Here is a 26,867-nt window from a genome sequence, read left to right as displayed (position 1 = left end):
AATCAATGCAAGATAGTTTTTATGTTAAGATTTTGTGTGTAAAGGGGTGGATTCGTTTCCTATTCAATTCAAATTTCTGGTAAAGCAAAACCCATATATATCCATCATTTTTTAAAGCATCCAGCAACAGTTCAGAGCTCTCTTTTCATTTCTCAGGATTTTCAGGTTCGTACATCATTTCCTCATGGATAAAAGTGACACATAAAATCTTAATTTCTTTATCTTATTCTCCTGAAACAGAATATGCCGGCAATCCAATTTCTTGTTGGAACTTCAACTTTTCCTGTATTTGAGTAAGCATCATCCTGCAGTTTCTTATTCTAAAAATTGCCTTTTCTTTTGCTCAAAGAAAGCCCCCTTCTCCTGAATGTTTGCTTTCTGATGCCAGTGGAGACAATGAAATGTCCAAAGAGCAGTAGGGTCCAAAACAAGAAATTTGGAAATGGGAGATGCATCTGAAGAAGAAGCCCAAAAGAGAATGTTTTTTGAGTAAAATAGAAGGAAAGAGCAAGCAAAGAATTTACTATCAGTGCATATAGCTGGAACAGCAATCACAGAATCTGGAACTCACAGCTCTGGACCCAGCTTTAACTGTGTCAGTTCCTCCGGAGATTGGCCATGATGGGTAAGCTTTCTCACATAAATAATACATGAGCTCATATAAGTTAATCATAAACTCAGCTAATTCTTAAGAATTATTCAAGATTCTTAGAGATTTTAGCTTAAAAAGTTCCGTGTAAGAAATGTTTCAGTGCTGTCTTTCGTATAATTAAGAAGCTCATCAAGCCACTAGGTATAGGTTAAGTACAAGAAACCTTAGTTGCATAGGTGGCTTTACCCAACCAGGAGCGTGGAAGACTCCTGAATAAGAGGGGGACCATTTGAAATTCACCCAGGAGAGCAGAAGATTCAGAGTGGGGGAAAATGGGTGTTTGATGATTGTTCTTAACTTTAACAGTTCATGCGTATTGCCGCCAAAAGCCATGTGGCGTCTACGCATTTTCAGAGGAGCTTATCAGCAAGAAAATAGGACTGGATGAACAAGTAATCACAGGTTTAGTGAAAGTACTCGTCAAAATCTGAATTGATCTCCAACAACTTGTAAAATGATCCTGGTGAAAGATGTTTTTAGCAAACTGTCGGCACTCGTTAGCTTAATGGACTCAACTATCAAATGGGGTCCTCTTGTTTTGAACAAAGTGCTTAAGTCCTTTTTATTATTCAAAGCAGTCTGCATGATGTTGTGCTCACACCTAACCATCAATGGCAGCCTTAATCGTCGGCTGAGAATGGTTAAATAAATCCTATCTCTCACACACCCTTTGAATAATTCATTCCCCAAGTAAGTACAGAGGTGACGATTGTTTTAGGTCATGGTTCGACTTCACTGGTTAGCTTAACATAAAAGCTCCCTTGCATTTATAAAGATACTAAAACTGCAACTAAAATGAAAGAGATTAAACTAAAAGAGGTGGATTAGATGGGTATACAAACTGGGATTCAGTGGTTAGTATATCATTCATAATTCAACCCGAAAATGGCATTGATACTGACAAACGATTACGCAGAGATTAGCGATGAACAACGGGATGGAGGCGAATCGTCTCTCCCATTGTAAGCTTGAAAGGGAAAGGATATTGTGTTTAGATTAGAATGTGGAAGAAAAAGTGACTGGGAGGATGGGACCCTGCAATAGACAGATTGGTTCATGATTAGATTATGGTAAGATTCTCCTCTTGATGTCTTGAGGTGGATCAGTGGAGCCCAAATGAAAGAGAGCTCTGGGTGGAAAGTTGAGTCACCTGGAACTCGTCTTGTATATTTGTAGCTTCTGGGTATTCCCCACGCGGGTTCAGTAAGAAGCAGCACCATCATTGTTGGAATTTTAAAGGAAGATAAAATGGTCAGACTTTCAGAGGCCAGAGCAAACATGTGGCAGAAAGGAATTGAAAGTGCGTCTAAAGAATGAAAATTGAAGAACGAGATGACTGGAATGGGTTCTACAGAATGCTAGGTCTCTTTCAATGTCACTCGGAATGCTGTGGGTAAAAAGGATGTCTCCTTGATTTTCCAGTGAAAAGGAGAAAGAAGAAAGACCGGAAAGTCAAATTTGAGTATGAATTACTCCATGGTGTCAACATGGTACGCAGTTCAAAGATTTCATCATGCTGAAGGTTTGGGGTTACGATAGAAATCTTTCTATTTTTCGCCACACTGTTTGTAGAGTGCCGACTCTCTCTTTACGCAAACAAGATTTGAATTTTATAATGAGAAAAGAAAAACTAACTATACAGATGACAATTGACGGATACTGATACTAGGGGGGGTTCAGATCACCTACTGAACTAGAGAAGTCTCTAGGACCCAGAAATGCTTACTGGCGTCACTTGATCCAGGGGGAGAGGAGTGATTCCATGTCAAAGAGAGTGAGAGAATCTATTGACTTACTCTTTGTCTGGTTTCTTTGCAGAATAAGTCATAAAGAGGCATGATTATCACCTGAGCAACAGTAATATGGTACGTTTTCCTTGGTTAGGTAGACGATTCTCTGGTGAATCTCAACGATTTGAGCTCTTCCTAGGAAGACTTGCAGAATAAGTACTCCAACCATTTGATGAAATGCTTGTGAGTCATGCTGGTGTCAAAGGGTCGTCATCCGGACATCATCTGCTCCTCATTTTGTCACTCAAAAAAGCAATGCTAACTGTTCTACATTCTCTAACCCAAGCAAGCTGCAGTCTACAGCTCTACCATGAGATGCATGTGGGGTTCCTTGCTAGGCCAAATTAAAACAAGGGATTCAATGCCCAAGACTGGAAAGGAAAAGCAATTGATTTCGATATGGAATTTTGTCATCGTGCGTCGGTTCCTCTTTCAGGTTGGTGAAGAAAGCTTTTCTGGGTTGTTGTCCTGATCCTAGCCCCTAATACGAACATGTTAAAATAGGAGGCCCAAGAAAAAAGGAATACAAGAAACACCAATCGTTTTTTTTCCTTTTCAATTGATAGCTGGGTTGGTTATGTCCCTTTCTGTTTGCTTGAGACTTGATGACGTTTTGATGAGGATATGGAGAGTTTCAGCATGATCAAGTGAGTGGTGGTGGGGTGGCCTCTGTTGCTGATAACCTACTTCACTAAAAACTCAACAGCCAAGTGTGAGAAGAACTCGATGACTTTATTGAATTTGCATAATTTCTGAACTGTTTCAAGATAGTTAAGATGGATCTTCAGCCCTACACATGGGTGAATCTTATTCCTGGAAGTTCATGTTGCAATTTCTCTGTGAATTGTTTGTTCAGTAATATTCTATTCCTTGTGAAGCAAAACTGCTCCTCTCAGAGTAACCAAAGTGGCTTTTGTTTCTTCAGATATTTTAATGAACAAAAAATTGCTTGCCTTGTTTCTTGAGACTATCTTGTGGGAAACCCATGTTGAATCTGTTTTACTGTTTCCTCTCATATCATGTCATTAATTTTTATTTTTATTTTCATTTATTAGATCCATTGATTTTGTACCCATAATTTAGTGTTCTTGTTTGACCTTCAGACAACTTGAACAAATGAAATGGCCTTTCAACAGGTAGGTTCTCATTCCACACTTTTTATGAAGTTGGAATGCATCAATCCACTTCACTAAATGGATCTTTAATCTGTCATTTGACAATAAACAGTTTAGTTTTTAAATTTTAATTGCTTATTAACAAAAGATGTTTGAAGCATCATGGTCATCCTTAATGCAATTCTTTCCTACTTTCAAGCTGATCCTGGCTTTGTTTTTCAAGGGGATTCAAAGAATCATGCTACTCTTCTAAAAAAAAAGGTTCATATGATAAAATGATAAGTTTTGATCCTCAATCTCAACCTTAGGTTTTATCAAATCGAAACTCCGGTTACTTTGCTGGAGTTGGCATGGATCAATGAATGAACTGGAATTGGACCTTTTTTCGGTTCTCACATAAAGAAAATGGTTTTTGGCTTAAAACATGAATACCCGGTTGGTTGGTCTGATTTGAACCTGAATCGGATTAGTTAGTTTTGGTCTAGTTTAATCAATTTCTTATGCAGAAATGGCGAAAAAATTATCACCAGAGAGAGAACTCAAAGCCATGACCAAGTACCTATAAAGAGAAGGTAGTATCAACCAAAGACTGATTCATGTCTAACTTTAACAAAATAATATCTATACAGAAAATAAGAAGGTTGCCCGATCGGACTGGTCTAACCTGATTGGACCAAACCCCGTCATTCTACCGGTTAAATGGCCGATTCGATTTTAATAATATTGCTTTAGGCAAATGAATTCCTTTCTCACTTTCCTCATATGATCAAGTTATTGTTCAATTATTAAGAAAGTGAACTCCCTAGCAAAAAAGTTTATCTGAGGAGAAACTTTGAGATTTTGATGCCCTAACCATTTGGCCAATCTTCTTCCAATTTTAATGCACTATAGACCTCATAACTGGCCTTAATTGCATCTCAATTTTAATGAGATACAAAATGTTATCAATAAAGGTTAGGTAAAGTTGGATGCTTATTCTTATACTCATTAAACTTGGCTTAATTTCCTCATGTCCCTATAGAGGAAATTCATGTGTCATTTTCTCTAATGTACTTATCACTAACATGGACCAAGGACAACTTTGGTACAGTCTGAGCAATAGATTTGAAAAGACAATATTCTCCCAAGATACTTAGTTGAATTTTAAAAGATCGAAAAAATTGAAAAACATAAAGGCCCAATATGCTTTTTAATAGATCCATTTACGGGCCAGCCCATGAACCCCGCTATGCCGCGATACGGAAGAATCGAGAAATCACGAGCGGCCTCGGGCGGAGCTCTGAGCTCATGGGAAATAGAACCCTGGGCGGCTTACTTGATTTGCGTAACCTCATTACCCCGTTAATGGACACGAAAATATTAATTTATCATCTGGATCAGCACCGCGAGATTAAAAGTACTCGCATGGTTTGTTCACTTTTTCAGTGGTTTGTTGTTTCTTGACATAGAAAGATCACGGTTAATTTCTATATAAAACAAATGCGTTTCTTGTTTTGTTAACTTTGAAGTTGATACGCAACTCGACGCTTATCTTTCTCTTCCAGTTTCCTCAACCGAATTCCGTTGCCGTATCTCAATTTATCGACGTGGGTTAAGTGGTGGGCGTGATTTTTCAGGTGAAGTTTTTGTGTTTCTTGTCTTGAAAAAGTAGTAGATAGCTGCAGCCAGTTTTGATTAGTTTCCATTTTCTCATTTTGATCTATTTGTGCCTGCGGCTTGTATGTCTGGTGAGAGTCGAGATTGTTTCTGTAGAATATTACGTCCTGCCTTTTTGAGTTGCTGTTGCTTTACTAACGTGCAGTTTTTTCCTTTTTCTGATTGAACTTGATTTCTCCGTACGAATTCTGGAAACTGGAAAACCCGTGAAGGTTAAATGACCTTGTATTATAAATCTGTACTTTGAGTACCTAGGATCTCTGTTTGATCTTTGGGCGGTTAAAACATTCTGTTGTTTGCTTAGAGACATGGAGTAACTTTTGGCGAATGATGAAACCCTGACGAATTTTACATGGATGAAAACCAATGCAGAATTCTATTTTCTTTCTCGATGAAGAGCTTATGGTTCATCAAGGTTTAGGAAATGAATTTTCATGAAAGTGTCCTAGGATTCAGATAGCTGTAAGGTTGGCATCTATGAGGAGTTCCCATGCTCTGTACTCGGCCCTTGTTTCCAATGTGAAGCCTATGGCCACCTTTTGTTATAGTTGTTTTTTCGTCCAAATCATGCAAGGATTATTTTCTACCATATCAGCTCATTAGGATCATTTGTTATTAGGGAAATATTTTTGAATACCACTTTATGATGAATATCCTATCTGAATTCTTCCTCAACCTTTTCAGTCTGAGGCCTGGAAAGTAATCGCTGTTGCAATCTATTCCCTGCTTTTTTGGCAAAGCAGTATCCAAGACTTAATACAAGTGGAGAAGCTTACTTTGCAGAATGTCAATCATAGCTAGGAGAGGAGTCCACTACTTGCAAAAACTAAATGCTGCAAATGTCCCTGCCTCTTTGCTAGAAAATGGCCAAAAGCGTGTTATAGATGCTTCCCTTACTCTTATACGTGAGAGAGCAAAGCTTAAGGTATGCCTCAATGCTTTTTCTATTTAGAACATCAGATGGCTCCTCTTTTTGGGGTAGTTGGAACGTGAGCTTGTCTTGGACCAGGTTGATTGTTCAAGTGTGATATATGTCAAGTTTGAGCAAATACTTCATGAACTGTTCATGATTCAGACATGTAGTAGAAATCTCTGTATCTTGGTTGTAACACTAGACGTAGCATACCATTTGCCATGGGAAATGACCTCATTCTAGATGGCAAATGTTAAATATCTCAGGATCTCTCTCTGCATTAGTACACGAGTACAGACACCGATTCATGAAATGCATGTCGATAGATATGCATAGAAAACCTTAATACAACTATAAATGTGGTCCTCTATAGTTGGTTGTTCACCTCAGTTCCAATATTGAGCAGGTTACTGCAGTTTATGCTTAACTATACCCTCCTGCCATCTTGGTTTACAATGTATGATTGTATTTCAAGTGTACTGTCTCTTCTTTGTCAGGGAGAGCTTTTAAGAGCTTTAGGAGGTTCTGTGGCATCTGCATCACTTCTTGGCGTTCCCCTGGGTCATAATTCTTCTTTTCTCCAAGGACCTGCATTTGCTCCTCCCCGAATTAGGGAGGCCATCTGGTGTGATAGCACGAACTCCACAACAGAAGAAGGTATGCTGCTGAAAATCTTAAATTAACACCTGTCCTCCATTGAGGGATGTTGCTGCTTTCATATTTATAATGTAAGTGGTGCTAAAACATTTCCTGTTTTGTTTACTGTAAAGCAAAAACTGGTTTCCTCTACTTGCATCTAGCATTCAACTGTTTAGACATTTCCAACTAAACGGACTTTCTGCGGCTGCATGTTTGTTTCACATTCACTAATAAGAGTGACAATTTTTTTCCACTTGACAGCTCAAGTTTATTAATACACTGTTTTTTTGGAAATAGTTCTGATTTATTAATACACTGTTGTCAAAACTGTTTGCGATTGAATTAAGTTACCAACTAATTCTGATGCAATGACAGTAAATGAAGTGGAACTCATATTGCTGATTCATGTTGCATTTTTGGTACTATGTATTGGATTATGAGGTAGTCGATACCATACAAATACTGTTATAACATGCACCGGATATGCAATATATATCAGCATATATCAAATCAGATTTTAATGGTCTTGATTCAGTACTCAATACCAACACGGGCATGCCTGATTAATGTGTAATGGTCTTGTCCATTTTGGGATGTGGAACAGAAATTTCTACTCTAGATAACACTTATTTGACTCTTCTTTTGTTCCAGTAACATTAAGTAAATCACTAGATCACAGCGGCAAGTTCAGGTTATTTTGAAACATGTTTGACAGCTGTTTTCTGGGTTGTAGGAACCTTTGATTGACATGATTTTAGGGGTTGGATGTAACTGCTTAGCACAATTAGTCTTTAAACTTTATTTACATATGCTAGGTCATTTGGGTTTCAGCTAGTTGTTGGGATACATGCGAGCTTCTCACACTTGCTGGAACAAGTCACTGATTATGTGATTTTGGAGCAGCTTTTCTATCTTGTGTTCCTATTCTTCATAATTATCTTATGTCTTATTTAAAAGAATGAAAAGTGGGTTCTTGGTGCTTCAGTTATGATACAATCGTTATTGTGAAATGCTATATATTTAATTACTGGATCATCATGGGGAAAATAAGTTGCTAGAGACTGTATAATTATTGTTTTTTCATTATAGAAAGAGAATAAGAAAAGAAATATCTAATGTATTAGAAAAGGTGGCAGATTCCTGAACTTTATTGAAAGCGTAAGAAAATATTTGTATATATTACTTAAGCAGTAAACATTTCTTGGCTAAATTATCTTCGTTTTAAAAAAATTATATGTCATATCATAACTTTATATGAGATATACTGCTTTTTCTTTATTCTTATTTAACTTCAGAATTTTGATTAATTACATTTTGGTGAAATGCAGGGAAAGAATTAAATGATCCACGAGTGCTAACTGATGTCGGAGATGTCCCCATACAAGAACTTCGAGATTGTGGAGTAGATGATGACAAATTGATGAACATTGTCAGTGAATCTGTCAAGCTAGTAATGGAAGAAGTAAGTAGACTTGTTCTTACACTATTATTTGGATATTTCCATCTGATACATGAATACATTAGTATTTTTGTTCGTTGAACTCTGCATTGAGAGCATCTTCCAAATGTCAAGTAATGTGTTTACAAAATGGTTGCCTGAATGGTGACAAAGGTTTCACAGGTGAACTTTCTCAAGGACCCTTAGTATTGAATCACTTGTATAAAGTGATCAAGTTTTTCACATTGCTGGCCTATTTATCAATTATTGTTAATATTGTATGGGAGGGCCTGCAGTTATCTTTTGAAGCTAAATAACATGCAAACAGTAATCTGTTCAGAACACTAGCTGCATCATTTTATTTTCAACTTTTTTCTTTCGAGTTTCAAAATAATTGCTAATTTATGCTCACGTTATCCAGTATCCTCTGCGTCCTTTGGTTTTGGGAGGTGACCACTCTATATCTTTCCCTGTTGTAAGAGCTGTCTCAGAGAAGCTTGGAGGACCTGTGGATATTCTTCATTTGGATGCTCATCCAGATATATATCATGCTTTTGAAGGAAATAAATATTCACATGCTTCTTCTTTTGCAAGAATAATGGAGGGTGGTTATGCTCGGCGGCTTCTGCAAGTAATTTTACAATATCTCATTATTAATAACCGAAAGTTAATTCCAGGATGCTGAAAAAAAATTTAGTCCTAGAATTTCTGTGGTAGTAGAATCTTTTACTACCTTTCTTCCGCATTTCTACGTGATGAAAGTTATTTCAATCTTTGCATTTTTAATTATGTTATCATTTTTAAAAAGTAGGTTGCATCAGAGTTGTCCAGGGGTGCTATCAGTTATGATTTCAAACCATTTCAATAAAACAAAGAACTTTCGGTTTTGAAAAGATTTAGCCACAGTAAGTGTGTGTATTTGGTTTGAAGAATAAAATATTGACCAAAGTTTTATGTGAACTATCAGCCCATGTCACTCTTTCAAATTATTTTCTTCCTTGGTTCTTGGATCTTTTAAAACTTATTTTGAAGTTGATATTAACTTTTATCCAAGCTTTAATTTGGCAAGCCTGCTTTCTTTTGACAAAAATCTTGAAGAGTATTCAAAGTAGTCACAGAACTTTCTTTCTTTGCTGAATTTAAGGTTGGTATAAGATCACTAACAAGTGAAGGACGTGAGCAAGGGAAAAGATTCGGGGTGGAGCAGTTTGAGATGCGTACCTTCTCAAGAGATCGGGAACTGTTAGAGAATTTGGTCTCTCTCTTTCTACTCTTTATATCTATTTATCTATCTACCTGCTACTTATCTATCAAAGTATCTATATATTTATTCCCTATCTGCATATCAAACTAATTTTAGTGTTTCATCATAAAGCAATTAACTACGGGGTCATTAAATTGTGGAATGCTGATATTGTTGAGCACATATTTGCATACTTTTAAACACATCGAGAAGTCTATTATTGATATTCTCTTCCAACCCTGCATGGTTGAAAGTGGAACCCTTCAAATAATTCTGTTCTATCTGCACTCATTAGTCTTGACATGTTGACAAGCTGGATCTTAATTTTCGATCAAACAATATAATCCATTTTCAGGCGACTGCTAATTCATGGAAAAACTGTTACAATGTGATTCTCTGTTGTTCTCTGTGCAGAAACTAGGAGAAGGTGTTAAGGGTGTTTACATTTCTGTAGATGTCGACTGTCTTGACCCTGCATTTGCACCTGGTGTTTCACATATTGAACCAGGAGGCCTCTCCTTCCGAGATGTCCTTAACATACTCCAAAATCTCCAAGCTGATGTTGTAGCTGCCGATGTTGTTGAATTTAACCCACAACGTGACACCGTTGATGGAATGACTGCTATGGTTGCTGCGAAGCTGGTAAGAGAACTTGCAGCAAAAATATCCAAGTGAATTGACCAAAATTTCCAACCAAACCTATTTGTTTGAATTACCCAAAAAGTAATTATAATGTTCTTGTTGTCAGTAATAGCGTACATGAATAATAAAGAAATGAAAATCCAAAGGTGAACTTCATGTCTTTTACATGTTTCTCTCTTTCTTGCTAAATCTACATGATCGATTCCTGTCTTCAATTTAGGGGCACACTGAGTGGCTGCCTTTCTTCCTGTCTGTTGTAAAAATCTGCTGGCCATTAATTCTGAGATTTTCTATCCTGTCCTCGTGTTTTCAAATTTATATATGATAGTTTCCATTGCCATAAGAATTGGTATTTTTTGCCTTTCCTCAATACGGCAAACTGTTGTGTTTCTTCATGATAATCAATGAACTGTAGACTCACATCCAAGAGTTGCTTATCCTTTAGTTAGCAAATGGAATTGCTATGTATCTTCTGTGGTTGTGTTATAGGACCCAATATCCCAATTCAAATTTATTTGTTGGCATAACTTGTTGCAATGATCAGTAGCAGCTGATAGACTTAAATAACTCGTTCTGAAATGGTTGACCCACTTGCCATAACTATCATTTTTTGAAGAAAAAAAAAATATGAAGCTTAATGTTTCTTAAAAGAGAACGGAGTGGCAATGCGTTCTACGGGCAGGCCTGAGCAAGCAGAATTCGTAGAGATAATTTATGGAAGCCAGCTGAGACAGGTTATGGAAACCAGCAGAGACAAAGTTTTGAACAAAAAATCAAGGGAATAAGGAAAGAAGCTGTTGAAGTCGTAGGGATTATAATATTTGAGCAGATAGAAAGGTGTGAACGACAAATTGCTGACGGAGTACTTCATTTGAAAGTTTGTTCCACCAAAATCTGCTACATGACCACAAGTGTCTACCTGTTTCAGAAAATTGGCTTAAATGAGGTTGGAAGTCTATCATTTCCCAAAAAAAAAAAAAAAAGATTTGATGTCTTGCTCCGGAAGTTGGATTAATGTCTGATTGTTAATATAACTATGTTGTGACCAGCTTTTATGCACATTCAATATTGATTATATGGTACAAGCATTCGTAATCCAACTATGATAAACCCCACTCTACCTCTTCATCAGTCTCATAGCTGCGTGGACAGCTGCTGCTGCAACTAAAGGTAGATGAGTCAAACTTGTCAGCATAATCATAAGCAGATGCAAGCACATCTTCATCTGCTGGATTCTACATATGACGTCTCGCAAAGCAACTCGTACTATAGGCATCAGCAGATGGAAATGAAAGCAGCATAAACAAGAGTTGATAATCAGCAGTTTTATTTTTTCTTTAATTTTTATACTTTGACCATCAGTTGTCAATTGTTGATCACAACATTAGATAATGTCTATTCGTATCACCTTTTGACCGTGCGTGTCCCAGTTTTTGTTTTTGAAGTTATTTTTGACTAAGAAGTTTTTGTTTTCGAAGAAATTATGTACAATAAAGTTATTTATAAACTACAGTCAGTGTCATAAATAAAGGGTTTATTCATAATCCAGACCATCCCAGCTAAAAAAACATCATTCTAGAACTGGTCTAGTCAAAATCTGATAAGACCAACCTGAGCTTACCCCCAAAATGCAGGAAAATACACTTAAAAATAGGGTGGGGTTTTCATGAAATGGGAAAAAATAAAAAAGTGGGTCGAATGAAGGTCAGAAATATTACGGTTCTCTGGGCTTAAGTTTGAGAAGCGAGAATATGGGGCCAGTTGGCTCAGGTGACTTGACCTAGACTGAGCAGCAAGGCAAATCCACAGCAAACCTAGCCACAGAAAGTTGGGTGATCCAGGTCAGTTGGACTTTCCAATTAACTGGAAATCTAGTTTGAGATTGCTTGTCAACTAATTCATCACATCAACGGGTTTAAATTAAAGAGATTTAGTGTCACATGAAAGAAAAGAAAACTAGTCCCAAAACCCAGGATATTATTAGGGGTGTTAGGAGACGTCTAGGTTTTCGGCTCATAAATTCATCTCTTTACACAGGCTGCTAATGTTGGGTATAATCCCCTGGTTATGATATATTAAAACATCATCACCAACAATATCTTTTAATAACTGAGCTGCATCTTTAGCCCCTCCATGCTGCAAGAATTTTGTTCTAAGAGCAAAGCCTGTGGTCGAGGAAAGTGGCTCCTCAATACAAACCTGGTGCCATATGGTTGCTGCAAAACTTTTCGCGTAAAGATAGCTGTAATACCCTGGAATCACCACTTTTAAGTTAGAAGTAAGAAAGAAAAGAAAAGAAAAGAAGAATTTACCAATCATGACGACCCATACAGTTTCTAGTTATGGCTTTTACTTACCACCACCATAATTAATTAGGTGATTGAATCTGGTATGCCAGTGTGTACCCTCCACATTATTCCATCTAGTGTACTGACTTTTCAAGTCAGCAACGATAGAAACCGTGTCTCGCGCTGGAGATACCTGTTCTCCAAAAAGTGTCTGATCTATCGATGAATAGAGTATCTGAAAACATTAATAAACAGTCAGGTCTCGTGGTGCATAGAAAATCTAACCTAGTTCATTTTTATTTTTAAACTGATTCTAGATATTTTATGATCTCATCGAATTTATTTAGTCTACTTGAAAGAAGGTGACATTGAGCCACTCATGTTGCATTCACTTAATTAAGTTTAAAAAAGAAAAGAAAAGCATTGCAGTAAAAAACAGAAGAGAAAAAAGAAGAATTTTGAGTTTTAGGTTTCCTCAAATACAGTATAAGAGTTCATCACATAACCCAATAACATCTTGTTGTACAGATTTTCTACTATTACAAACCAACGTTAATTCTTTTGCTGCTTCTATTTCAGTTGCATTCACTATCTTCTCCCAATTATGTATATTCTCAAAGTCTAAAAAGAAAAATATAAAGACAAAGCTCAAGGCAATGAGTTTGGAATGTACCTGGCGTTGCAGCTCAGTTGCTGCAAACATCCTTTTTGCATCATTCATCGATTTTACCAAAGCTTCAGGTATTACATCACCAGTAGAAACATGCCTAGCAAACTTCCTTAGAACCCTGTAGTCCCACGCATAGTACCTTTAAGACCATAATCCATGAGTATACTGTCCGAACATATAAAGCAAATATATTATCTAACTCAGTTGAGAATTAAGTACGACCCTTTCTGATTTATCCAAAGCTTGAAAAAGAAATTACAAACGAGTATCAGCTTCATTTAGATAATCTGAGAACAAATATAGAATTTTTAGCATGAACTAAGAGAAACTCACAGAAAAAGGTAAAATGATGCATTGGAGCAAAAAACATGAGATTATCTTTGAAAGTGATAACTCCCAAATGGCTGCAATTCTTATCAAATGGCAGAGTCATCACATACTTTTAAAACTAGTGGGTTCCTTTTTCCTCTTTACAGCTTAGATTGATCATTATCCATCTCAAAGTATATATTGGAAATTACTAGGCAAAACAACTACTTTCCTGCCAGACTGCATCTTATGACAAGTGTGTAACAAATTTAGACAACAATGACACGAGAGGCCAATACTCACTCAAATAGGTTTGCAGGAGTTTCAGCTAAGTCAAGAACCACTCTGGTTCCTGAAAAATGCTGATAATCCTGGATGAGAGAATGAAAGTTAGATCAACAAACCAAACACTAAGATTACTACTGTTTGATAACATGGATAAAGAAAAGAGAGATTACCGTTCTTGAAAGCAAAGAATGAAGAGCATGTCCAAACTCATGAAAAAGAGTTTCTAATTCCCAGTGGTGGAGCCTAGCAGTTGATGACCCAGGTGAAGCAGAGAAGTTGCAGACAAGGGCAACAACCTAGAACATCCATAACAAGTCAAGCCAGGTGCCAAAAGAAACAAAAAAGAAAAACACTCTAATCCTACAAAAAACACTCTAATCCTACAAGAAGATCTTAAACACAAACTGAATCACCTCTCCACCAGAGGAAAAAGAATTAACCACATCCTGCGTGTCTTCCAACATGAGAAATTTACAGTAACTAATAGAAGTGAACAACAAAAAACTACGATGCAATGAAAGCCTTCCATTCTCTAATATAATTGGGGTTAACACTAGGAGTGCCTTTGCACCATGAAGAAGCACCCCTGCTTCTATCTGGGCATATTAGGAATATGGTTGGATACAGATTCCAGCCAAGGGAAGTTTACTGTGATCAAGAGACAGTTCAGCGCAAGGTGTTATAACTAATCAGAGGTAGAGGTATTGCAATTCCATCCTTTCTAGTAGCATTGACCAGATACACAGGCATATCTATAGTAAACAATGCATCATATCAGAATCTTAGGACAACTGGATAAGTTGAACCTTACTGCTACATGAACAGAGACAAGATTCAATAGGAAGACCAATCGAAAGAAATCGGTGACCTTTCTTTGCAAGAGCACATTCTGCTGGTGCTTCACCAGGTCAACCACTTATTTGCAAAATGCATAGAAATTAACAAAGTTTATAATATAGAAGCTACATAAAGAACACCAAACATGGACCAATCTGTCCTAATTTAGCATAAAGAAAGGATTTGAACATACAGGAAGTTGGTATTCTGTCGCAGATAGTCGACGCGCACCTTTAATGGCAAAGTGAGCACAAATGGGATATTTTCCCGGCCTGGAATATAAATCAAGGTATAAATACCCTAAATCTCCCTGCATCAGTTTGATAATGAAGAACTCTTAAGAAAACAGGCAGCTGTAAATACAGTTAGCTAATAAATCAACACAGCAAAAGAATAACAAGCATTATTACAAGGAAAAAGCTTAAAATATAAGATCCTAAGTTAAGACAACCACAATTATTTAGTTCCCTTCCATGCATAATATTTATATTCCTTTTTACATCAATTTTCACCAAGAATTGCCTAAGCTACAACTGATCTACTTGTCTAAGGTCTGTAATCCAGATTCAATTCCAATGAATTTAAAACATGAAGCAGGAGGAAAGTCACTTATAAAAAGCTCAAAGAGATGAGAGAGGCGTAAGCAATTTGGCTTTACGTAACCCGCAATCACCATATTACCAGTGTTTCCAGGAGACCTCCGTAACAAGATATCTCTCTAAGCATGTGAATTTGATTTACCTACTAGTATAAAAACCAATTGGAAATAGCATGGGCACCAAAATTAGAAAGCAAAGAAACTCTAAATAAAATCACAAATTGAAATGACCAAAAAGCCCTGCAACAACTCTGAACTTGAATTAACAATGATTGTTGCAAAGAGAATAAAAATTTGTTAAAGGACATGATACAAAAGCTACAAGAGATCATGAAAACATGGTTCTTTGTGGTTGTGGACCAAAATTAAGTCAGCAAACCAAGCTGTGAAACAGCTGAGGCTTCTTAACCATAATAAATATTTTTTAGATGCTATATAAGAAAATAGAAAAAATCTTGTAACCATAATAAGGATGTATTTGCTGTTCTCTAGATGACTAAGGTTATTGGCCTCAACCTTCTAAGGAGTATGAGGTTGGGGTTTCCAGAGTCTAGTAAATTTCCCACAGAGGTTTATTGGTGGTCTCAACACCATTACCACTCTTAGGACAAATCACATCAAGAAAGGAAGTACTGGCACAAGGCAATGACTAGCCTTCAATGAAATAAAGGATGACACAAGCAACCATGTTTTGGCTAACAGATTTTTTATAGGTCTTTCACATCTCTTGTGATGCCTTATCAGCAAGCATAATGACAGCCTTTAGTCAAGAACAATCTATTGCTTATGATGCCTCAGATGAAGAGATGGTGGAGGCAAAGTAACTGTTTCCACCCACTACAATGTTTTTTTATGGGAATGTCCTTTCATCAGTTGTATAACCAAACACTGAATGAGAGCACATCATAAGAGCATCATAATGTAATTTTTGTGAGACGTATGTTGCTCTTTTGTGCCACAATTATAGTTAACTAATAAAATGTAATTACAGAGATGTATAGATATTTTTGGTGACATAACAGTGGTAAACTGGTATTAATGTGATATTTCAAGGGTATACAGTTTTTTTTTTTTACAGAAATTGTGGTTTGTTTTATTAATGATGGCTTAAATACAAGCTAGAGTGTAGAGCCTTAGTACACTTGAATGATACAACAAGGATGACCCTTAGATTATGATAGGAGAGAGACGTCCTTCAGCTAACTGGTCAGGCAAGCTGCTTGCTGATTTAACAACACGTTACAATTCCACTAGCCATCAAGTATCAAACCCCTTTGAAGGGCATGTAGGCATCAAACCTTTTTTTTCTACTACTCCTTGCAGTGCCAATAGCATTGCTAATGCATTGGCCAGGGAAGGGATCACCAACAACACCTTGCTGTCGGCACCTCTCTCCCCCTTGAGTCTTGTTTCTCTCTGTTTTTAGAGTTCAATTGTATCTATTAAACCTCCTAGTTGTACCTTTCCTCCTTCAGGAGTTTCTTTATTGCATACTCTTTTCTCATTGTCATAAAAAAGGGGTTTCTATCCATATCCATGAGTCCCTCTTTCTTTTTCCAATATTGGCATTTATCTTGCAAGAAACAAGTCATGGATTCTGTAACTGAAGACTATATTAACTAACAAATTTACCTCTTCTGGATGATGAAGTGACAACTTAAGCACATCACTATGCCATGATTCACCTGGAGCAAGAGGAACTGTGCGGAACGTTGCACCAAACAATGACTCTACTAACACCTTTAAACCTTCAATGCATTGAGTAAGGGGAAAATACGATGCCACAACCTGCTCATAGTACAAAGGAACTGAGTATAAGAACAAATTATCTCATTGATCCATACGGGAACAATTCCATAGAAGAATACTTGACACCACCAAACAGCATTGGCCAACTTACAGAGGAATCTAAGTTGAAGGAAGAGGATTTCATCATTTCTGTGAAGTATGCTTCATCCCATGGCTCCAAATCCACACTTTTCTCATTACATATTTTCCTCTTGAAATCTCTAATGGCCTTAAATTCCTAGTGATTAAAAGATGGGAAAAAGTACATAAAATTGAAATATTAATTTTAAATTCAGACAAGTAAAATTGAATAATGAATTTTAAATGCAGAGAGGCAATATTCTGAAGCAGACAAAAATGGTTTGGCAAGCTAGAATACCTCATCAGCCTTAGCTTCGACAACCTTGCTTAAGTCTTTGAGAAAGGACATGATTACATCTGGAGATGATGCCATGTTTGGGTGAACTGAAAATTCCGCATAAGATTTATAGCCCATTATCTGCATGAATCTTCAACAAAGAATGTCAATGGCATATGATAAAGCGTAGCATTTGTCCTGAACCCAATCAGAATTTCTTAGAACATTCTGCCAGTAACACAAATTGCTGAGTGGTGCATGCTAAAAGCATGCCAAATCTAAAATAAAAGAAGTCAACATGCATATCTTTCACCTGAGCAAGCTCATCACGAGCTGCAATCAGTCGATCGAGAACCTTAAGGTTTGCTTTTGGAACAGAGTTGCCTGAAATGTATGACAGCTTCCGAATCTGTACACATGTTCACCAGATATTGAAGCTGAATTAAACACAACCAAAAAAGAGCTGCAAAAAGAAGTTAAAGGGAACAAGAATAAAAAAATTAAAGAACAGTACAGATGCTGCACCACATTGGAGGGGGAAAACAAGAAGGATTCAGGACATCTTAGAGTCATTTTTGGGTGTCGACATAAATCACAAAAAAGTAACAGTTCCTTCTTGAAAGATCAAGATGAAAATTAGAAACTTCCACAGCATGTCCTTCAGAACATAGGGATTAAGTTTCTCACTTAAAAAAATAAATAATTCATCACCGAACATGCCAACGTTAAAGGAAACTAAGATAACTATTTTTTGGTAAGCTCCTTCTACAGGAGCTGCAAATTAATACTTGGTTTGAGTAATGAAACCATTGGCATTCAAGCTCATTTAGCGGTTTCAGTTATGAAACCAGAGGCAGTCAAGCTCACTTAGAGGAGCAACGATCTTGCTCAACTAGAAAATATCATTTTAATAATTATCATGTCAGCGAATAGTTATATGTTATCGCATGATAGCTGTTAAGGAATAGTCCCACGTAGATTAGTGAGTACAAAATTATCCACTTGTAGAGCCAACTAAAATCAGTGGTGTGAGAACTGGACAGACCAGATGGGGGGAGTATAGGTCTAACCAGTGGACATGCTCTCAAGCCCCACTCACACAACCACATCACAAGAAGAGCTATGCTCATGGTCCAGAAGTGTTGTATCCCCAATTCTCTCATATTCTTTTGAATAAATATGTCCTCCAGTTGACACTGGATTTTGAATTCATTTGAAGGACCCTGCCAAATGAATCTTCATTCAAATGCTTCGAATCTTCTGGCTGTACTACTTAGAGAAGGGAGAAATGAGAGTAAACTTTATACTAAAGCCTAAAAGGATAAACAAAAAAAAATAGAGAACTCTGACAAACAACTTCCAAGTGTTTGAGATCTATACATATGTGGTAAAAACCAATATTTGAAGAAGGGGATAAAGGAAATTGGCAAGAAGAATTAAAAGAACAGAGAAGATTAGGGATAAATTGATCCCTCCCCTCAAGTACATCAGTTAAAGCTAAAAGACAATATTGCCCCTTTATAAACTACTATACTTAAAGCACTTTAAATTAACTTCCTAATCTACCCCCAAGTCTTATACAGTGAATCACTATGGGCTAATTACAATATGCCCTTAACCTCACACCTCTCAACACACTTCCTCAAGCTGGGGCATACAAGTCAAATAACCCCAGCTTATTAAATAATATCCAAAAATTCTTCTTATCAGTGTGTACGTAAAGATGTCAGCCAGTTGCTCAGAGGACTTGTCATTATGAGTAGCTATGACTCCATTTCTTACAAATTCTCTGATGAAATGGCAATTCACTTTAATAAGCTTCGTGCATTCCTTAAAGACAGAATTGCTGGCGATGAAAAAGGGTAGCTCTATTATCACATAACATCTCAATTGGTTCCTTAATTGGAAAACCAATTTCTACCATAAAAGCTTTAACTGACATTAATTTGCATGTTATATGTGCCATTGTCTGGTATTCTACTTTAGCACTAGGCTGAGCGACTAGGTCTGTTTTTTACTTTTCTGAATGACCAGATTACCTCCAACAAAGTAGCAATAACCAGTAACAGACCTTCTTCTATCAAGTTTTGAACATGCATAATCATCATTTGAGTACCCTATCACATCTAAGCGATGATGAGTCACATACTTCAATCCTTTACTTCAAGCTCTTTAAGGTATCTAACAATTCTCATAACAGTATCAAGATGAGCAGACCTCAGGTCTTCCATAAGTTGACTTACCACATCTATAGCATAGAAGATGTCTAGGTGAGTAATGGCAGCATATAACAACTTCCTAACAAGCCTTCTATACATAGCCTTATCCTTTACTTTTGGACTACTTACATCACGTAAGTCCAAGCTCACATCGATAGGAGACTCTACTGGTTTTGCCCCCAACAGACCAGTTTCCATCAACAAATCAAGAATATACTTCCTCTGGGTAAGAACCATGCCTCCTTTGTTTCGAGCAACTTCAATGCCCAAAAAAAAAATTAATCTACCCAAACCCTGGGTCGGGAATTTTGTCTTCAAATAGGCCTTTGTATATCAACACTCTTGGAATCACTTCCTGATATGACAATATCATCAACATATACTATCAAAATAAAACTTCCAGCTAAATATGAAGTGATCAAAATAACTTCTCCTAAACCGAAACTCCATCACAATATTGTTAAACTTCCTAAACCACACAAGAGGGCTTTATTTCAGCCCATAGATTGCTTTCCTTAGCCTACACACCTTATACACCTCTCCCTGAGCAACAAACCCTAGAAGTTGCTCCATGTATATCTCTTTAGTGAGATCTCCATATAAGAAAGTATTTTTAATGCCCAATTGGTGCAAAGACTACCCCTTATTTATAGCAATGGAAAGTAGGAGAGGATACAGATGGAATTCAATCGACCCACTGGAGAGAAAGTACCAAAGTAATCAACTTTGTATGTCTATCTGTAGCCCTTATCAACTAGCCGAGCCTTATACTTTCTCTAGTAAACCATCTGCATGATATTTAATATCATAAACCAACCTAAAACCAACATGGATCACATTTGGAGGACAATCACAACACTCCTACATCCTCTATGATTGTAGAGTAGTTGTTTCATCTTCCATGGCCCACAACCACTTAGTGTCACCCAGAGCCATCAAATATGTAGAAGGAAAAGTCAAGGCAGACAATGCGTAAGCAAACTTGGCATTGGAAGGAGACAAGAATTTACATGTAACAAAATTAGACATGGGATCATGAGTACAAGATCTATATGTAACAAAATCATAAATAGAATGTTAGGTACAAGAGCTATATGTAACAAAATCAGAAATAGGATGTGGGGTACAAGACCTTTTACCTTTCCATAGGGTAACAAGCAGATCAAAAGTGGGATCAGATCATGGATCTCCAGACAAATCACATGATGTAGAGGGTTTTGTAGGAGTAATTATTTCTGTCAGTGTAGGAGGCAGTGAAACTACAGCAGGTTGCTTGGCCTGCATTTGTAGACCTGTAGTGGCTTAGACAATGGAGGGGAAGACATAGAAGGACCAATATCACACATAATGGGAAGAGGAGCAAGAACAAGAGAATCATCGAGGGACTTAGCAGGACCAAAAAGTAGGTTGCCTACTAAAAAAATGTGACATCAACAGAAACATCCAATTTCTTATTTAATAAGCATAGCATTTATATCTTTTTTGAACTCGAGAATACCCAACAAAGACACTTCACTATACAAGGAGACACTTTATCTCAAAAGGGAGAAAAGGAATGAACGTAGCACACACAAGTGAACACTTAGTAGTTGATCAGGACACAAAAGTTGAAAGGTAATAGCATCTTGCAAGACGGTAGATGAACGCTGATTAATCAAGTAACAAGCAGACAAAACCGCTTCTCCCCAATACAGTTTAGGAACATTCGTATGTAAAAGCTAAGCCTGATCTACCTCAAGTAAATGTCTATTTTTTTATTCAGCAATCCCATTTTGTTGTGGGTTGTAGGGACAAGAGGTATGATGAATAATTCCATTTGAGGCAACAAAAAGATTGAAATGCAATATTCAAATATTCTTTTGCATTGTTTGAACCCAAGATACCAATTTGAGAAGAAAATTGAACTTTTAATTCCATGTAGAAATATTTGAATACATCCAATTTTTTTGACTTGTTTTTGAGAAGAAATGACCGTGTGACTCTTCTAAAGTCTTCCACAAAAGTAACAAAATACTTTAAAGTAAGTAAACTCTTAATTCTAACTAGACCCTATATATTTGAATGATCTACAACAAATGGAGAAGAACTTTGTCTATTGACTTTAGAAGGAAAGACAATCCGGTGATGCTTTCCCAACTGACAAGCTTCACACTCAAACAAGACATCTTGTCCAAGGAAAGGAAGAAAAAGACACAACTTAGTAGATGAAGGATGACCAAGCCGTAAGTGCCGCTAATAAACGTCTGGCACAGATTTAACAACATGTAATTGATGGCCTTCCACATCAATCTAAGTAGTAAAATCCATTTCTTTCGAGCCCTCAACCAATTGTCTACTTCCTCTTGGTCTTAAAATACACACATGCAAGGAGAGAAGGTTATGGAGCAATTAAGGGATTTCGTAAGCTCACTATTAAACATTAAACTAATAAGGAATTTAGGAACACAAAACACAGATGACAATGATGGATACTTAGTCGCCTTAACTACACCACAACGACAAATCTTTGACTCTGAGTCATCTGGTAATGAAACAAATCCTATGGACTCTTATGATCCAAAAAGATTAAAAGATTAGAGTAACCTATCATGTGAGCAGAGGCCCCGAAATTTGTAACCCACAAATAACTAGTAGAGGCAATCAAAGCATTAGATGTTATACCTGTATGGGCAATGGTTGCACTTGCAAGGGAGAAACTAGTGGCTTGAAGACCGCTAGATTGCACAAATTGATTGACTAACTTTTTGTAGTTGATCTTTTGTAACCATAAACTCCTCTAATCCTTGACTATTTCTAGAGGAGGTCCCAGATTCTTGTATGACCCGATGTGACCATTCAGGTTTGCTGAATTTATCCCAACACTTCATGATTTAGTTCAACCACAATGTATATATGGCAGAAAGGGATGATGCACCCCCCCAACCACAATGTATATATGGCAGAAAGGGATGATGCATCCCCCCTCCCTTCATCTGCCTCTTCCCACTACTTGATTCCTGTCTCTGCCTCTTCCCACTACTTGATTCCTGTCTCTACCTCTCCGATGTCCTTCTCAGCCTCTACTAGACTGTATACTTATGTTTAAGGCAGCCATGAATCCCCTTTTGAAGTAGTCTTAGAGGGTTGAGTAACTATAGATTTTGCCCCCAACAAGGCAGCAGAAGTCCCCTCAAACGAAGGAGTAGTGGTGCTGACCAGTCGTTGTGCTCAAACTGAATCAAACTCTGGACCCAAGGTACTATGTAAACTAACCACATTGAGAGTCTCCACCTCCCTTTGCTTATCCAGCTCTTGTTGATATGATATAAAAGAACCTCTTGCCACATACAATCAACACCCCCAATCACCTCAACAAGCGGCTTATCACCCCTTTTTGTATTAACATAAAGATCAAAGATACGAGAACATATTATTGGATTTTAGATCTCTTCTCCACATCATCCCAAATTCCTTTTGCAGTCATATTATAAATCACTTGATTCACAATCTCTGATTCCATTTAAAAGTCATGTCATAATAGTATAGTTTTCTTGATCCCATTGTTCTGTCCTAGGATTTGGAGGAGCTTCAGTAACGAAATGTAGTGTGGGCCCAAGCAATCCAAATTTTCCTTGGCTCCAAAAGGAAATTGGAGTAATCTGGGTGATATTTCCATCTTTGTCATATACCTTTATTGGTTTAATGTCTGAAGATTCAGCCATACAGAATGATATAAGAGTATCCGATACAGAAGCACACTTCAGCCTTCAGTTTAGATCAATCATCCTCCAAATACCAATCTGGAGTGCAGCACAATGCAAATAGGGTTCTAGGTTTTAAAACCTGTAAACTTTCAAACAATTGTATGCTTTAGTTAAACAAATGTAAGGCATAAAAATCCTTCCTTTTACCTCAAAGACCATTCACAGGCAGTAGGCAGCAGGCTGGTACCATGAAAAAAGGCTGAAAAAATAGGCATTTAAATCATTACCATATGGTTTTGAATCTAATACTACAACCTAGAGGCTGCACAGACCAGAAAACAAGAGGAAAGTGGCCACTGCAGGTGCTGGAGAAGAGATAGAAAATGGAAAGAAGAAACAAAAAGACGAAAATGAAGGCCTAGATTAGATCGAGGCTTGCTTTGATACAATGTAAAGTGGTAAAAATCAAATCTTGAAAAAGGAGATAAGAGTAAACTGGGGAGAAAACCAGCAGAAGCAGTCAACTTCAATTAGAAGAAAAGAGGAGATTAGGGAATAACCTATCCCTCCTCAAGTACATCAGTTAGGGCTAAAATATAATATGGCCCCTTTGTAAACCAAAAAACTTAAAAAGCACTTTAATGAATTTTCTAATCTATCCCCAAATCTTATAAAGGGTATTAACTAAGGGCGATACAAGTATGTCCTTAACCTCACGTCTCTCAACAAAAAACTTGACCTTTTTGTCATTTATTCAGCTTGTATGATTAATATCATTCCTAAACTAAATAAACAATAATAGCAGTTACCAACACAATAAACTTTGATAAATAAAACTGTGTAATTGATAATAAAAAAACAAAAAAAACTGCTACACTGTTTTGTTGTCTAGCAGAAAGTTGCATACATCCATATATTGACTGTTTAAAGAGGTAGCCACTCATTATGGCAATGATAACAAGGCAAATAAATATATAAATAAAATGTGAACATAGAAAACTGAAATATTCTTTGACAAACTAAACCAAATTGTAAAACTTACATCATCATCTGCTGTCCATTTCAATACGGTAGATAGAGTACCAGGGTCAGTTCTTATCCGAAATCCCTTTTCTTTGGACTGGTGGTTCACTGTACCCGATGTGTTACGATGAATTGGTCGAAGAAGATGTTGTATACTTTTGGGAATATGTGAAGCTGGATAGACATCCACAGAACCTGGATCAATGGCAATATTTTCACTGAACCTGAGAGAACAGTATAGAAATGAGATATAATACATAAAAAAGTCCCAGATTCATACACGGTCAATAATACGAGAGATATCCAAAACATGACAGAAAGAAATAACATTGAATTTGACTTTCTTCAAAAGTATGAAGCACATACTCTCTGCCTAACCGAGCTATCTCATTGTTAAGCTGATTAACTCGATCCAATTTTTCTGCAGGGATGAGACATTTTATATTTAAAAACAATCACATGAGGGTGTTCTCACTTTCATAAGTTACAAGATGGTTTCAACAGAAAACAGATATACCAGCACAAAGATGAATGCCTCCTTTTTCAAAGTCAATACGAAGAGTATGGGCTGCCTTTTGAGCTTCTTCTGTCTGAAGATTTCCACTTTGCTCAGCTCTTATGACAGCATTATACAAATCATGCTTGGTATTTAAAGTCTGCCAAGCTAAATCAACATTAGCAACAGGACATGATACATGTCATCGGTGCTTAAATTAATTAGATTTAAGCGATATCAGCCACGAAAGAAAACAATTGTAATGAACAGAACAAAGAAAAGAAGAAAAAAAATATTTTTGGGATTCATTACAGAAGAAGGTTGCTTCCAGACACACCTAATCTTTCCATAGATAGAATATCAAAAGCTCACCATTTAGCACAATTGCTAGTGCAAATGCTACAAATATTTCTGAAAGCCTGAATCTCGAATCTTTAGCCACCATTTTTAAGACGATAAAAAGACAATCACAAATGAGAACTTCAAAGATATATATAAATATTTTTTTAAAAGTCATCTTACATGTAAATAGTCGTACATCTTTGTACATGCGTTGTTAGCCTCCTCAACGAATTCTCTATAAGATAATAGGACTCATTAGAAACAACTTAAACAACAAAAGAAAAAAAGAACATCAATGTGGAGCAACAATCTTGAGATGCACTAGGTCGCAGATTTAGTTACCTGTTAGGGTGAGTGTTTCTACAGAGTTCGGCAGAGTCGACTACAGAGCATACCTAACAAAGTAATCCACTGACCACACTGTAAACTACCTAAAACAATGAAAAAGAGAAAAACTAAATGTGAAAGTCGGCGGAAGCATACTGTATCCGATATCTCATCCATGGCACGAACAATTTCTGCCGACGGTGGCAGTCGAGAAATATAAGAAACAAGTTCCCCTGACCTGAGAACCATGATCAGAAGCACAGATATTGAGATGCAATGACTTTGGTAGAATACCAGAAAACAAAAAGTTAAAAGACATACAATCCACCTCTGGATAGCTTCATCAGCAAACCACCGGAAGCCTTTTGGGGTCTTCAAAAGTTCGAATCCATACAGGCCTGTTTCTGCACTTTCCGCTGCTACAGACGGCTCAAATACGCTTCGCGAGGCGAATCGGCGGGAGATGGACCTTGAAAACCAGAAGGCGGGCACGCGTCGGCGGAGGAGAGCAGACATGAGCAGGAGAAAGTTATCTGAACCAAAGCTGCAGTCCTCAGTAGTTCCCGCCTTCAGGTCGATGAACGGGGGCCGTGATTATCAAAATGCACTTGTACGATTCGTACTTACCTTACTTGAGCTGGGGCATTGGAAATCTATATGGCTGCCACGTCACAAATCATGGTTTTCCGACTCACCGGATTTTAGACAAGATGAGTTGAGTCAAGGGGAGGGATTCGGCTCGGATGCTTCTTTCTATATTATAATGTATCATAATGTCCCTTTAATCCAACAAAGGAGAGGGTAAGGGTCTTACCCTACCAAGAAATGGAAGAGAGGGAGAGGGTGCTCTACCCCCTCCATAGAATTGGGGGGCAAGTTTGGATGATGGAGAAGAGTGAGAGTGAGGGCTCTCCCCTAACATTGTATAGAAGGGGGAGGGCAAGGCTCCACCCCCTCCCCTCATGAGAACAAGAGAGCTCAGTCCACACAATGGAGGACAAGATAAAAGGATCTTCTCTTGCCAACAAATGGAAGTGGAGAAGCAAAAATCTATCCACACTCTGACAAGATCTAGGAAGGCTATTCTACCTATTCTTTAAAAAAATTTATGTTATCATTCTACATCAATTATATGTAGTCACCTCATCAAATATGTGATTGAGCTCGATCAGTAACATGTATATCTCTATTGGAATTACAATTCAAATAAATTATTTTTAAGTTATGGTGTTTTAATTATCAATTTTTATTATTGTGTATTATTATTAATTTTTAAACAACTATAACATAAGGCTAGGAATTCAATGTAAACTCATTAAGATTGTATAAGGTTGGTAATTGGAAAAATAATAGCATCTCTCTTTATGGTTGAGAGTATTTAAAGATACCCACATGTGTAGGGTGGTATTATGGTAAATAGAATAACTCCTCGATAAGAGGTGGCACAACTTTGTAATTATACAAGTTGACATCTATCCTTTTATGTCTTCTTTCTCGTAAAAGGTGTAGCCCTAAGGGCATTATTGATATTGTAATCATCACACTTCAACTAT

At 37.1% G+C, this 26,867-nt stretch overlaps 2 protein-coding genes across 6 annotated transcripts; one reads left to right on the top strand and one right to left on the bottom strand.

Annotated features, from left to right (window-relative positions):
* Nucleotides 1-4,866: 4,866 nt before the first annotated feature.
* On the top strand, nt 4,867-10,303 carry LOC137934590 (arginase 1, mitochondrial). Of its 5 annotated transcripts, none has more exons than XM_068779022.1 (8): nt 4,867-4,964; nt 5,102-5,173; nt 5,898-6,138; nt 6,624-6,783; nt 8,094-8,227; nt 8,625-8,834; nt 9,348-9,458; nt 9,861-10,303. In XM_068779022.1, the coding sequence occupies exons 3-8, from the start codon at nt 5,998-6,000 to the stop codon at nt 10,119-10,121; spliced, it is 1,017 nt and encodes a 338-aa protein (XP_068635123.1). In that variant the 5' UTR covers nt 4,867-4,964; nt 5,102-5,173; nt 5,898-5,997; the 3' UTR covers nt 10,122-10,303. The 5 variants fall into 5 exon arrangements, with proteins under 5 accessions (XP_068635123.1, XP_068635127.1, XP_068635125.1 ...); XM_068779024.1 differs by having other exon boundaries at nt 4,882-4,953; XM_068779023.1 differs by having other exon boundaries at nt 4,883-4,984.
* A 1,674-nt stretch (nt 10,304-11,977) lies between these two features.
* Nucleotides 11,978-25,866, bottom strand: LOC137934414 (mitochondrial intermediate peptidase, mitochondrial). Its single transcript, XM_068778727.1, has 17 exons — nt 25,643-25,866; nt 25,471-25,552; nt 25,330-25,382; nt 25,168-25,222; nt 24,667-24,805; nt 24,516-24,570; nt 24,169-24,373; nt 17,538-17,633; nt 17,246-17,365; nt 16,979-17,104; nt 16,711-16,866; nt 14,674-14,790; nt 13,814-13,939; nt 13,659-13,726; nt 13,050-13,185; nt 12,446-12,611; nt 11,978-12,340 (listed from the first exon to the last, which is right to left on the bottom strand). Exons 1-17 carry the CDS (start codon nt 25,828-25,830, stop codon nt 12,102-12,104), a joined length of 2,127 nt encoding a protein of 708 aa, XP_068634828.1. The 5' UTR covers nt 25,831-25,866; the 3' UTR covers nt 11,978-12,101.
* Nucleotides 25,867-26,867: the final 1,001 nt, after the last annotated feature.

This window comes from Aristolochia californica, unplaced genomic scaffold (genome assembly GCF_029961685.1).
Source record: "Aristolochia californica isolate CCGP_79_NKW_82.1479 unplaced genomic scaffold, dmAriCali1.0.hap1 SCAF_6, whole genome shotgun sequence".
Lineage (NCBI taxonomy): Eukaryota > Viridiplantae > Streptophyta > Magnoliopsida > Piperales > Aristolochiaceae > Aristolochia > Aristolochia californica.
The sequence above is the reverse complement of the archived record's forward strand: the minus strand, read 5'-3'. Positions and strand labels throughout refer to the sequence as shown.

Bases quoted from the DNA above. Each gene is read 5' to 3' on its own strand.
- LOC137934414 (XM_068778727.1), bottom strand. From the start codon at position 25,830: ATGTCTGCTCTCCTCCGCCGACGCGTGCCCGCCTTCTGGTTTTCAAGG. The intron at 24,806-25,167 runs GTAAGATGACTT...TTAGCTTGGCAG, and splicing joins AGATGTACGACTATTTACAT to ACTTTAAATACCAAGCATGA. The intron at 13,940-14,673 runs GTATGTTCAAAT...TGGATGTTCTAG, and splicing joins CGACAGAATACCAACTTCCT to GTTGTTGCCCTTGTCTGCAA.
- LOC137934590 (XM_068779022.1), top strand. From the start codon at position 5,998: ATGTCAATCATAGCTAGGAGAGGAGTCCACTACTTGCAAAAACTAAAT. The intron at 6,784-8,093 runs GTATGCTGCTGA...GGTGAAATGCAG, and splicing joins GAACTCCACAACAGAAGAAG to GGAAAGAATTAAATGATCCA. The intron at 8,835-9,347 runs GTAATTTTACAA...GCTGAATTTAAG, and splicing joins ATGCTCGGCGGCTTCTGCAA to GTTGGTATAAGATCACTAAC.